General features: G+C 43.3%; 1 protein-coding gene across 1 annotated transcript in view; it reads right to left on the reverse strand.

The window, feature by feature from the left end:
* Window positions 1–14,590, reverse strand: part of RAPGEF5 (Rap guanine nucleotide exchange factor 5) — a 231,026-nt gene that overhangs the window by 155,838 nt on the left and 60,598 nt on the right. Inside the window, exon 6 of the mRNA XM_052638738.1 lies at window positions 8,158–8,224. Coding sequence (XP_052494698.1) covers window positions 8,158–8,224 — 67 coding nt within the window. The remainder of the gene's footprint in view (window positions 1–8,157; window positions 8,225–14,590) is intronic.

Consider the following 14,590-nt stretch of genomic DNA (forward strand, 5'->3'; position numbering starts at 1 on the left):
CCACACATGGACATCACCAGACAGTCAATACAGAATTCTGACTGATTTTATTCTTGGCACCCAAAGATGGAGAAGCTCTAAACAGTCATCAAAAACAAGACATGGAGCTGACTGTGGCTCAGATCATGAACTCCTTATTGCCAAATTCATACTTAAATTGAAGAAAGGTAGGGAAAACCACTAGACCATTCAGGTATGACCTAAACTAAATCTTTTAGGATCATACAGTAGAAGTAACAAATAGATTCAAGGGATTAGATCTGATAGAGTACCTGAAGAACTATGGCCGGAGGCTTGTGACATTGTACAGGAGGCAGGGATCAGGACTACCCCCAAGAAAATAAAAGGCAAAATGGTTGTCTAAGGAGGCCTTACAAATAGCTGTGAAAAGGAGAGAAGTTAAAGGCAAAGGAGAAAAGGAAAGATATACCCATTTGAATGCAGAGTTCCAAAGAACAGCAAGGAAATATAAGAAAGCCTTCCTCAGTGATCAATGTAAAGAAATAGAGGAAAACAATAGAATGGGGAAGACTAGAGATCTCTTCAAGAAAATTAGAGATACCAAGGGAACATTTCATGCCAAGATGGGCACAATAAAAAACAGAAATGGTATGGACCTAACAGAAGCAGAAGATATTAAGAGGAGGTAGCAAGAATACACAGAAGAACTGTACAAAAAAAGATCTTCATGACCCAGATAACCACAACTGTGTGATCACTCGCCTAGAACCAGACATCCTGGAATACAAAGTCAAGTGGGCCTTAGGAAGCATCACTATGAACAAAGCTAGTGGAGGTGATGGAATTCCAGTTGAGCTTTTTCAAATACTAAAAGATGATGCTGTGAAAGTGAGGCACTCAATATGCCAGCAAGTTTGGAAAACTCAGCAGTGGCCACAGGATTGGAAAAAGTCAGTTTTCATTCCAATCACAAAGAAAGGCAATGCCAACGAATGCTCACACTGCGGCACAACTGCACTCATCTCACACACTAGCAAATTAATGCTCAAAATTGTCCAAGCCAGGCTTCAACAGTACATGAACCATGAACTTCAGATGTTCAAGCTGGATTTAGAAAAGGCAGAGCAACCAGAGATCAAATTGCCAATATCACAGAAAAAGCAACAGAATTTCACAAAAACATTTACTTTTGTTTTATCAATTACATTAAAGCCTTTGACTGTGCGGACCACAACAAACTGTGGAAAATTCAAGAGATGGGAATACCAGACCACCTTACCTGCCTCTGAGAGATCTGTATGCAGGGCAAGAAGCAACAGTTAGAACAGGACATGAAACAATAGACTGGTTCCAAAATGGGACAGGAATACATCAAGGCTGTATATTGTCACCCTGCTTATTTAACTTATATGCAGAGTACATCATGTAAAATGCCAAGCTGGATGAAGCACAAGCTTCAATCAAGATTGCTGGGAGAAATATCAATAACCTCAGACACGCAGATGATACCACCCTTATGGCAGAAAGTGAAGAGGAACTAAAGAGCCTCTTGATGGAAGTGAAAGAGGAGAGTGAAAAAGCTGGCTTAAAACTCAACATTCAAAAAAAGACGATTATGGCATCCAGTCCCATCTCTTCATGACAAATAGATAGGGAAATAATGGAAACATTGACAGACTTTATTTTTGGGGGGCTTCAAAACCACTGCAGATTGTGACTGCAGCCATGTAATTAAAAGACGCTTGGTCCTTGGAAGAAAAGTTATGACTAACTTAGCATATTAAAAAGCAGACATTACTTTGCCAACAAAGGTCTGTCTAGTCAAAGCTATGGTTTTTCCAGGAGTCATGTATGGATGCAAGACTTGGACTATAAAGAAATCTGAGCACCGAAGTATTAACACTTTTGATCTGCGGTGTTGGAGAAGACTCTTGAGAGTCCCTTGGACTGAAAGATCCAACCAGTCCATCCTAAAGGAAATCAGTCCTGAATATTCAGTGGAAGGACTGATGCTGAAACTCCAATATTTTGGCCACCTGATGTGAAGAACTGACTCATTGGAAAAGACCCTGACGCTGGGAATGTATCAGGGAGGAGAAAGGCACGACAGAGGATGAGATGGTTGGATGGCATCACCAACTCAATGGGCATGAGTTTGAGCAAGGTCCAGGAGTTGGTGATGGACAGGGAAGCCTGGCATGCTGCAGTCCATGGGGTCACAAAGAGTCGGACACAACTGAGCGACTGAACTGATGAGGGTGTACAAGTGCCTATTTAAATGGTCCCCGGGTATTAGATTCTGTTCTCATCCAATTCTGACTGCTCTTCCTAAATTCTGTACACTATATTTTTCATTTGAATTCATCTCTCAAGACAGCCACAAACTCTTCACCATTACTATCACCAGGTCAGTGCGGACACTCGGCCCAGTTCTCTTTTACCGTCTGAGTGATCGCTGACTTCACTGGACAAGCAGCACAGATGACCACATCACAGCTCCCCCCACAACCCTTTCGTAAATTCCACACATATAACCATGTCATCAAACATGCATCTAACACGTTAGATTCACAACTTAGCCTTGCTCACATCACCTCAGCAGTTCAACAACTGGACCATGTAAATGAAAATCACCAGACTTTACTAGGATGTTTGTTTTCTTATTTCTACAACTTACATCAAGAAAATTTAGCCTGAAGTAACAGAAATAACCCAACATGGTTTGTTTAGGATGTTGATTTTAAGGCAGCATGATCTGAAGTCCAGAATCAGTTTTTATCTCCTCTTTAATCATGTCCACGTTGCCACTTTCTGTCTTTGGATAATGCCCAAGTTACTTCTCAGTTCTTGAAAATGCCTCAAAGTTTAGCTTATTTCCTAAATTTACATCCTAAGAACTATGACTTTGAAACCAGCATTTTACTGACTAAAAACTCTTTTCTATGTCTAGTTTATTCTGGATTGTAAAACAAATATATAAAAGCTGTATCATCGATTCTGAACACTCTTTTTGTCATGTACCCTGGGAGAATTCATGTTTAAAGATAAAATAATGCTTAAAACTTCCAGGGTAGGAAGTGGCAGACTGTGTCATCCATGGGCTCCTTCTAGTCTGCCAGCTGTATCTGACTAACAGAGACTCAGAGGAAATGAAGAGAAGGTTTAAAGCTCAGTCAGAAGATATTAGAAAGGTGGCTAAGTGTTAACGCAGAAACCCTATGTACACAGGGAAAGCCAAAGTACTTTCAGATATTAATGCCCAGTGTGTGACAGTGGAGTTCACAGAATGGGAGAAGTCATGCCCTTTTTCCTTAAGCTGAAACCTTCTTACAAGGTTTTCTTCTTTAGGTGTTTGGATGTCAGGCACTTAGGAAGGTGGCTCTTTCTTGAAACTCACTAGAAACGTAGATGAAACATTTTTACTGTTTATGTTTGTGTAAATCTAGCAGCTGTAAATCTGACCGAATTATTAAGGCATTTTTATTTCTATGTACACTACCTTCTCCTGTTACTTTAATATGAAAACTCACTTGTGTTTTCTTCCAGGGTAGAATTTTACATATTATTTTTTAGATGAAAGGACATTTTTCCTGATGAACCTAAGCTGAGACTAAGAGATAAACTATTTAACAAGGAGGACTTTTTTTAAAAAAGAATACTTATATTTATAAAACGCCCAAGTTTGAGGAAAAAGAGATGAATACACAGCACAGTCAACTCTATTGCGGGAAACTGTTCTCCCCCTTCCAGTGACCCCTAATTACACAAAAGCTCTGAAGAGCACTTAAACAACTCCACTTTACAGATGTCACTTCTGCCTTCCCTTAATGCATTTCAGGGTCATGCTAGATGCCAACTGCCACTTGAGTGATGTATGCAAACATCTCCCATGCTATGCGGTGTTAACAGCTGGGTAACAAAGCTTTCAGACCACTGCCAATAGGAATAACTACACTGTGAAGTGGGGAAGCAAAACAGTCCCTTCATAAATGCTTATACAAGGAAACAAGGAATTTTAGAACTTAGATACTGTAGTCCACCACTCAGTTTGGCCAAGGTCATACTGTTTGAAAGAATTAAGAATTAAGGTCTACATTCTCAGTTCAAAGATAGTTTCATTATTCCAGGCTGGTCAGCTATCAACTGAAGACATGAATTTTTTTCCTATTGACAGTCAATTCCTAGGCAGGTTGATAAGAAGTCCAGGGGTCCCCAAGGAGAGAGGGGTCTGGAATTCTCAAGGAGGAGGAAAGGACAAACTTTTTTCCCTCTACATTCCTTAGGGTTATATAACAACAATGTATCCTGCTTGAGGACAGTTTCTGTAAAAAACCTTCTGGCTAATCCTGTTATCTTAAAATGTGAATTATGGGAAGGGGTCTAGTAAGGTCTTTACAACCTCCAGACATTCTTTTGATTCACTGTAATAAGTAATTTAAGAGTAATGATGCTAAAGCTGAAACTCCAGTACTTTGGCCACCTCATGCAAAGAGTTGACTCATTGGAAAAGACTCTGATGCTGGGAGGGATCGGGGGCAGGAGAAGAAGGGGACAACAGAGGATGAGATGGCTGGATGGTATCACTGACTCGATGGACACGTGTCTGAGTGAACTCTGGGAGTTGGTGGACAGGGAGGCCTGGCGTGCTGCAATTCATGGATTCGCAAAGAGTCGGACACGACTGAGCGACTGAACTGAACTGAACCCCATTGCTAACACTAGCGAGGGGGCACTCTTTCTGCCCCCTTCTGATGTCTATGTCAGAAGCTTTCTCTATCTCTTTTATACTTTAATAAAACTATTACACAAGAGCTCTGAGTGATCAAGCCTCATCTCTGGCCCTGGATTGAATTCTTCTCCTCCGGAAGCCAAGAATCCTGACATCTTTCGTGGTCCAGCAGCAACCTTTCACTATGCCCTTTATTCTCATTTCTACTCTAGCACCTTACCTCAATTTATTCAGTCTTGTAGCCTGGAGATTTTTTCCAATAAGATTACCTCAACCAAATATACAACCACCACTCTGCGGTCCACCCCTCCTTTCTAGAGGGTCTCTTGAATCTTCCTTTCATGGTATAAACTTCTACTTCCAATAAGTATATCCACTCCTTATCACAGTCTCCTTATCTCCCTTCGTTGTTACTGTAAAGTTGCTAAGTTGTGTCTCTGTGACCCCATGAACTGCAGCACACCAGGGTTCCCTGTCCTTCACTATCTCCCAGAGTTTGCTCAAACTCATGTTCACTGAGTTGGTGATGCCATTCAACCATCCCCTTCTCCTCCTGCCCTCAATCTTTCCCAGCATCAGGGTCTTTTCCAGTGAGTCAGCTCTTTGCAACAGTTGGCCAAAGTACTGGAGCTTCAGCTTCAGCATCAGTCCTTCCAATGAATATTCAGGATTGCTTTTCTTTAGGATGGACTGGTTTGATCTCCTTGCTGTCCAAGGGACTCTCAGGAGTCTCGTCCAGCACCACAGTTTGAAAGGATCAATTCTTCGGTGCTTAGCGTTCTTTACGGGCCAACTCTCACATCTGTACATGAGCACTGGAAAAACAATAGCTTTGACTAGATGGTCCTTCATTAGAAAGTGATGTCTCTACTTTTTCATACGCTATCTAGGTTTTTCATAGCTTTTCTTCCAAGGAGCAAGTGTCTTTTAATTTCATGGCTGCAGTCACTGTCCGCAGTGCTTTTGGAGCACAAGAAAATAAAATCTGTCACTGTTTCCATTTTTTCCCCATCTATTTGCCATGAAGTGATGGGACTAAATGCCATGATTTTAGTTTTTAAAATGTTGAGTTTTAAGCCTCATCTCCCTCCCTCCCTCTTATCTTATCCTGCCCAAGACTGCATCTTCCACTCTGCTCTTCAATCAACAACCTGGACTGGTTCCATAACTCCAGTCCTGACCTTTCTGAGTTCCAGATTCGCGTCTCCAGGTGCTTCCCAAATATTTTTACACCCTCATGCCCTCAAACTCAGCGTGTCCAAAATTATGTCATCTCTCCTTCCATATATTTCACTCGACTTCCTAAGAGTTTCATCACTTTTCCATTAAGTTCATAGCTTTGGTTACTTGACTCCTCCGCTACATTTACCTAGTCCTACTGATTTTTAGACAATTCTTTATGCTCCTTTTTCTTGTGGTTTCCCAAAAAACCACCAGAAACTAGGTTTTCATCAGCCTCTCAAACTACATTTTCATCCAACTCATCTTCTTTCTTAAATGTCTACTACTAAGTACTACTAAGTCACTTCAGTCGTGTCTGACTCTGTGCAACCCCAGATGGCAGCCCACCAGACTCTCCCGTCCCTGGGATTCTCAAGGCAAGAACGCTGGAGTGGGTTGCCATTTCCTTTTCCAATGCATGAAAGTGAAAAGCGAAAGTGAAGTCGCTCAGTAGTGTCCGACCCTCAGCGATCCCATGGACTGCAGCCTACCAGGCTCCTCTGCCCATGGGATTTTCCAGGCAAGAGTACTGGAGTGGGGTGCCATTGCCTTCTCCAGTCTTAAATGTCTACATCATGTTAATCTGTTGTTTAAAAAGTATTTTACTTTTCTTTAGTAAATCCCACAGCTAGAGTACACATCCTGCACCTGCTCACAGCCTGACCACTTTCAATGCTGATCCAAGTCCAGTCTCTTCAACCAAGCTCTCTGTCACTGTTCTTGCATTTACCATCATACACTATGATTGCTGGTGCTCAGCTGTCAGTTGTTTTATAAGCTAGCTTTTTAATGTGCCTGTCTTCCTGGTATGGCTGTAAGAACATCTTCTGAAACTTACCTACTATATTACATTATTTTTAAAATGAGGCCCAGTGATTAGGAGAACATGACTAAGAAGCAGAAAATTCTGAGTTTAGATCCTGGCTCTGATCGTTTTTAGATGGGTGACCTTGGGCAAGTTACTTAACCTCTAGCAGCTTTCATGTCTATAAAACAGAGATAACGCCACCTATTTCACAAGGCTGTAGTGAAGTGTAATATGTACACATATACAAACACACAATGTTTAACACAGTATTTGGTACATAGTGAGTGGGTTTTTTTAAACAGATGGCTATTAATGACTTTGCAACCCACAGGTACTCCTCTTTGGTCAATGTTTTAAACTGCAAATGAAATGAAGTGTTAGCCACTCAGTTGTGTCCCATTCTTTGCAACCTCATGGCCTGTAGCCCGCCAGGCTTCTCTGTCCATGGGATTTCTCAGGCAAGAATACTGGAGTGCGTTGCCATTCCCTTCTCCTGGGGATCTTCCTGACCCCGGGATCAAACCCTGGTCTCCTCATTACTGGCAGATTCTTTACTATCTGAGCCACTAGGGAAGCCCTTTAAATTGCAAAGGTCATGTTAAATATATATTATTAACACGCTGTCAAGATTCCATTGCATGTGAAGTTTTATACTACTCATTTAGCCAAAAATTACTTTTCTAAGCTACATTCTAAATTACATTCTAAGCTACATTCTAGAAAAGTAGGAAAGACAACTTTTAACTTTCAAGCTGTGCCCAAATGCCAAAACTTGGGGTGTGAAACTATACAAGATCAGTTTCATTTCACATACATAACCCAATCCAGCATGATTTCCAGCAAGCACCATTTTTTCAATACAGCTAAAGAAGCACTCAAGAAGCTTTGGGAAGGCAGATTTTGTGAGATAGATTGCTAGAGCCTGTCAACAACCAGAGTTTAATGATTAGCGATCATGACCAGTTTCTTTTGGGAAGAAGGGGATAAGCTTTCCCTCAACCAGCAGGTTAATTACTAACTCTAATTAATGGCTTTAAAAGACATAATAAAAATGCTGTAATCCAGTACATTAAAAACTGAAGAACTGATCTTCTGTTGGCTGAGGTGATCTTTTTTTTCCTAATGAAACATACAGTCCTTTCTCCATAGTGCAGTAGGTCACAGCTTCCCCTAGGTTAAGTTATACAGTATTTTTTTTTTTAAAGTCCTTCTTTAAGGTTCCAGGAACTTCCCATCAACGGTATCTGTAATCTAGCAGAGGGGCTGCTTGAGAGCGGAGCAAGTTAATGCCACTGTCTCCTTTCGCCCTGACTTGGGCCTCCCACAGTGATGAGCAGCCACAGGGCAAGCGTCTCTCTACATCACTATCCACAGTGCCTCCCTTCCAAGACCCCTCATTATTTCTGCACTCCTGGGCAGGGAAATCGCATGGCCTTACCGCAGACGTTAGACGGGCAAGAATTTCATCACTGCTCTCTTCTGAGTCTTCAATTTTCTGATGAGATCTTTGAAAAACAAAGAATAAATTACACTTTAGCTTTGGCTGCTCAAATTTATTCACTGAGTTAGGGGGAATACAGGGTAAAGAATAGCATTATTGCTTCATACGTTAGTGAAAGTAACCTACGTGAGCAACATGGTGACAATAATACCGTAGGAACGCAACTTGTGGCAGCCCAACGATTCCTTCAAAATCAATCAGCAAGAACCTCTCTCCCACACATCAGTTAAACCTTGAGGACTGTTACTGCTCTCCAAATGAATCGAAGAATAATCCTGACATACTAAATTCACTAACATGGGTATGAACAGAGAATAAGCAGAGGGCGAATAGAATGTGGGTAAGTGTTGAAATTCCTGGTCAGTCTAAATCAAATCCAGATTCTGAAAACATGAAACATGAATTTTCTACTATATCTGAGTTCTAGCCAACAAACAAATTTATTAGGAAATAGTCTGTTATAAGCCTTGTCCTGTGACAGGAATTATATGGATCCCAATAGCAAGAGCACTTTGTTCTTTTCTATGAGACCACAGCCCAATTGAGAAGAAAATTATGCATATGTTAAATAATTAAGGAGACAAACAACATTTACACAGTGTGATATCAGTTTGTTTATAAAAATCACCTTTCTAATGTAATTCATGAAATATTTTTCACCACACAAATGTACATTGCTAACACATAAAATCTACTTCAAACAAACCTTATAAAAATTGCATTTCTTTCTCCTGACCTGGTCAAAGGGAAAAACACTGACTAACGCCAACTGAATGTATGTAATTGTCTCCCAGATCTATTTCCACAAGCAATTCCTTTCGGCACCTTCTGTGGACTGGGAGGGGGTTGGTGGTAATTGCTCTGCAGAGTAGCATGGCACTGCAGTCCACTGATGGATTTCAATCTCAGAAACTGCAGTGGGCCAGCATGAGCGCAAGCCTTGCGGGGCAGAAGGGCTTCTCCTGGCTCCTAAGAGAACTAGGAAGAGGCTCTTGGAGAAAGGAAAAGCAGTCGGATCAGTGCTGGCACTGGCTTCTAGTTTCTGTAAAAGTTATAAGCCCTTTCAAAGGAAAAAGTCCCACCCTTCAGGTCAGAGGAATGAATTACAAACTACCACCTTTACAAGAATGGCATGTCACAGGTATGGAGCAGAGAAGGCCTGTTGCCCAAAAACTTAATTCTTGGTGCAGCAAAGTCTCTGAAACATGACCTTGATAATGAACGTTTCAAACAATAAGCTTTATTATTAAAACGATCTGCTTACAAGGTTTCCATACACACGAAGTTACACTGAGAAGAGACTGGAACCCTTTATAGCCTAAGCCACCAAAGCAGCTTTATAAGATTATGCTGGGGTGGCAGAACAGATCTGAGAGGAAATTAGGAGCTGAGAATGTTACACACAAGAGCACCACCAAGGACTTCAAGGCCCCATCGGTGTCTGCAGTGAAGAGCAGCTGGTGGTGCCACCTCTTGCTCAGCCCTCAGCAGACACCTGAAGGATGAGTTCATGTGCATGACATATTCCGCATTGACACAGATTCTGTTGTGAACGCGTTTTCAACAAACTGCCGAAAGGAACTCAAAACTCCAAGGGAAGCTCTAGTGCATGTGACTGATGGGGGCTGTGCAATGAGCAACAGCCAAGCTGTTGCCAAGCTCAGTGACAAATAATTTCATCTCTGTTCAAGCAAAACTATCTTTCATCATGCTTCCAGCACAAAACGTACCCCTGGCAGAAACGTTTCCCAAGGAAGCACATCTAAGAGAGACAGAGTGACGGTCTCCTGAGTGCCGTCCTCCAGCTCCTGTCCCGTTTTCATCCCCTCAATCACCACAATCTAAACCCAGAGCTCTCAAGTCTTTCTCTAGCCCTTGAATCTTCCCTGAGCTCACCCTGTGCTTCCAGCTGCCTTCAGCATGGCTCAGGGTGGCAATCTCAGAACACTGTTTTCACTCACATGGGATCTTACGAGGCCCTCAGACTCGACATAACTTCCAGTGACCTTCTCCTGTCTCCTGCCCTCAGCAGTACTCCAGCGCCTCTCACCACTCGGCTTCACGTCACCCTATGGGCATTCCTCCTCTTTCCATCACCACATCCTCCTCTGCTCTGCTTTCCTGCTTTCTTCCCCACAAGCCTTTCTGGGAGGCTCTCACCTCCATAACATACTTTAATCAGCTTCTAACCAGCTTGTCTCTGCTTCTCCTCCAGTATCTGATCTGTCGATGCCAGGGTTCTCCTTCTACAACCCAGATCTGGTCCTGCTCTTCTCCAGACCCACAGCTTCCGGGACTCTCCCACTGCCTACCTGAGAATTCCGAAGACTTCCTGTCTGCTGAGGAGCCCCAGGTCCACCCTGCTGGCACCTGGCACAGAGGAGTGACATGGGAGGCAGGCAAACAGTGGGGAGCATAAGAGGGGGGGACAGAAGAGAGAAGGACGATGCTCCCCCACTCAGCTTCCCTCCTCACCACTAGCATCCCTGCCCAGCTCGATGCCAAAAGGCCCAGAAACACCAGACTCCTTTTCCCTCGTAAGTGTATTTTTGTAAAATAAGATAAAATCTGATTATTTTATGATGTAAATACCCATTTGTGCAACCCAGTGATGATAAAGTTCTCACATATCAGATCAAAACAGATGACGAAACAGAAGGGGCATGGGAGATTAAAGAAAGAACCACCTGTAACACATAGCACACCATTTTATACATGAAACTCAGGCATCCATGGATTTTAATATCCATGGAGGTCCCGGGAGCAGTCCCCCACAGATACCGAGGGAAGGCTGTCCTTGCATCTTAAGGGGGCTGTGCTGCTCAGTAAGCAAGGGAGGAAGAGAGACACTCTGGAGAGAAAGGGCAACAGTCCCGGTTGGACTCAGCAGTAATGGCAGTAGCGAGGTGATGAAAGAAAAGAGAAAAGGAAGTGACCCCGGGAAGGAAGACCCATCCCTGAGGATCTGTGCCAGCAGGAAGCTCTGGCCCAACTGGAGTCCCTTTTATGATTTCCTAAGGCCATTTGTCAAGGCCTCTGTCTGGCAACAGTGCAAGCCTGACCCCATGATCCTCCAAGGGAAGTGCCGAATCTTAGTGCTCTGGGCAATGCAACACAATGGGAAAGACCAGCGATCTCTTCAAGAAAACTGGAGATATCAAGGGAACATTACGTGCAAGGATGAGCATGATCAAGGACAGGTACAGTAAGGACCTAACAGAAGCCGAAGAGATTAACAAGAGGTAGCAAGAGGACATGGAAGCAACCTAGATGGCCAGTGACAGATGAACAGATTAAGTAGTTGCAGTACATATATACAATGGAAATCAACCCTGAATATTCACTGAAGGACTGAGGCTAAAGCGGAAGCTCCAATACTTTGGCTATCTGATGTGAAAAGCTGACTCACTGAAAAAGACGCTGCTGCTGGGAAAGACTGGAGGCAACAAAGCGAGCAGCAGAGGATGAGACGGTTAGGTGGCAACACTGACTCAATGGACGTGAGTGTGAGCAAACTGCAGGAGATCGTGAAAAACAGGGAAGCCTGGTATGCTGCAGTCCGTGGCATTGCAAAGACTCGAACATGACTTAGTGACTACAACTACAGTGCTCTGGGCAGATGTCTCTGTAAGTCTGAGAGGTCTGCAATATCTAAGGATGCTGTCGTAAGGACACAGGAATGGCAAAAGCCAGTGCACCTCTACCCTTGTCCCTCCAACCATCAAACAGGACGCGTTACCATTCCACTCAATCTGCACTAAAAACAAAACAAACCCCCACCTCTCTACAGGCTTCTCCGCCTTAATTACAGACAACTCCACCTTTCTAGTTAGAAGTCACCTTTGACACCCCCCCCCCTCCTTATGGTCTCTTCACTGTATCCATCCCCAAATTCTATCAGCTCCACCTTCGAGGCATCTCTCACTTTGGAACACTTCTCACCACCTCTGCTCCAACCACCGCTGCCCCCGCCACAAGATCGCTCACCTAGAGCCAGAGTGGTCTTGCTAACATGGAAGTCAGATCATGGTCTTCCTCTGCTCAAAATCCTCAAATGACTCCCCATCATCCTCAGAATAAAGCCAAAGTCTCTAGAGCGCTGCCGTCTTTCGCTCTCTTTACTCTGTTTCGGTCTCTCTGGCCCTGCCTTCAGTGTTCTTGTCCTGGGCCTTGCCCTGACTGTCCCCAGCCCTACAACACTTCCACCCACACTGCACATTGCCTCTTCCCTCACATCAACCTCTTGGAGAGGCCTTTTCCTGACCCATCACTCTATCGCTCATTTCCTACTTTATCTGTGTAAAGTCTTCCACTGTTAACTGAAATCAATCTGCTTACTTATGAAATTGTACTTCCCTCCTGGACATGGGAATAGATATTTCTGCCTGTTTTGTTCCTGGTTACAGACTTCCAAAGAATATCAAGGGAAGATAAGAAAGCCTTCCTTAGTGGACAATGCAAAGAAATAGAGGAAAATAAGACAATGGGAAAGACTAGAAATCTCTTCAAGAAAATTAGAGATACCAAGGGAACATTTCATGCAAAGATGGGCACAATAAAAGACAGAAACCTTTAGGTTTCTGTTAGGTAATGGACCTAACAGGGGAAGAAGATATTAAGAAGAGGTGGCAAGAATACACAGAACTATACAAAAAAGACCTTAATGACCCAGATAACCATGATGATGTGATCACTCACCTAGAGCCAGACATTTTGGAGTGCTAAGTCAAGTGGGCCTTAGGAACCATCACTACAAACAAAGCTAGTGAAGGTGATGGAATTCCAGCTAAGCAATTTCAAATCCTAAAAGATGATGCTATGAAAGTGCTGCACTCAATATGCCAGAAAATATGGAAAACTCAGCAGTGGCCACAGAACTGGAAAAGGTCAATTTTTATTCCAATCCCAAAGAAAGGCAATGCCAAAGAATGCTCAAACTACCACATTATTGCGTGCTACCACACGCTAGCAAGGTAATGCTCAAAATCTTTCAAGCTAGGCTTCAACAGTATGTGAACCAAGAAGTTCCAGATGTTCAAGCTGGATTTAGTAAAGGCAGAGGAACCAGAGATCAAATGGCCAACATCTGTTGGATCATAGAAAAAGCAACAGAATTCCAGAAAAACATCTACTCTGTTTCATTGACTACACTAAAGCCTTTGACTGCGTGGATCATAACAAAGAGTGGAAAATTGTTAAAGAGATGGGAATACCAGACCACCTGACCTGTCTCTTGAGAAACCTATATGCAGGTCAGGAAGCAACAGTTAGAACTGGACATGGAACAACAGACTGGTTCCAAATAGGAAAAGGAGTACGTCAAGGCTGTATATTGTCACCCTGCTTATTTAACTGATATGCAGAGTACATCATGTGAAATGCCGAGCTGGATGAAACACAAGCTGGAATCAAGACTGCTGGGAGAAATATCAATAACCTCAGATATGCAGATGACACCACCCTTAAGGCAGAAAGCAAAGATGAACTAAAGAACTTCTTGCTAAAAGTGAAAGAGGTGAGTGAAAAAGCTAGCTTAAATCTCAACATTCAAAAAATGAAGATCATGGCATCCAGTCCCATCAGTTCATGGCAAATAGATGGGGAAACAGATCATCTAGCCTGGGACTTAATGAAGGTGGGGAACACATCTGTCTCCAAGTCAGAGTTCTGTCAGGAAGAGGGTGTGTTCCTGGGGAATTGGGGCAGGCCTGTCCCTGCCTCCCACCCCGAGCCAAGCTGCTGCTGCCCCACCCTGTTTGGAAGGAACTGACAAAAAGCCAGTTTTTAGCATGAATCTCAGGCAACCCCAGCGAGAGGCTGGTGAAATTCCAGGGCATGGAACAAACCAGAACCAAGACAAACTATACAGGACTCTTTCAAACATGATCCCATAACAAACAGAAGATGCACGGCACACACATAGATGAAAAAAAAAAAAAACAACCTACAAACTATTTACTGGGCTTAGAAACATCCATCTTTGAAATACTCTGCCAACACAAGCAACAGTCACTTAGCCTGATCTGTGATTCAGAGGTGTCTTGGGAGAAGTGATATCCCAAGTGAGGTTCTGCTGGAAAAGCAGTGGCCCTGGAACCTGGCAGAATGACCAGCACAGGGAAGTGGGAAACGGCAAGAGGCAAAGCCAAGGCCAAGACAGTCAGGGCACGTCCAACTACTGCTAACGAGTCTGGGTGTTATGCGGAGGTGTTTGGCTGTAAAGCAAACAGGATGGAAGCAAAAGTAAGAGAACATCAACAGAGGGGGAGGAACTGAGCAAGCAGGAATTGAGACCCGCAGCCCAGGCAGCAAAGCGAGTCTGGAGCAGAAGGGACTTGTCTCTACCACTTCAGGAAGAAATGACAGGTCA

This window comes from Budorcas taxicolor, chromosome 4, assembly GCF_023091745.1.
Source record: "Budorcas taxicolor isolate Tak-1 chromosome 4, Takin1.1, whole genome shotgun sequence".
NCBI lineage: Eukaryota > Metazoa > Chordata > Mammalia > Artiodactyla > Bovidae > Budorcas > Budorcas taxicolor.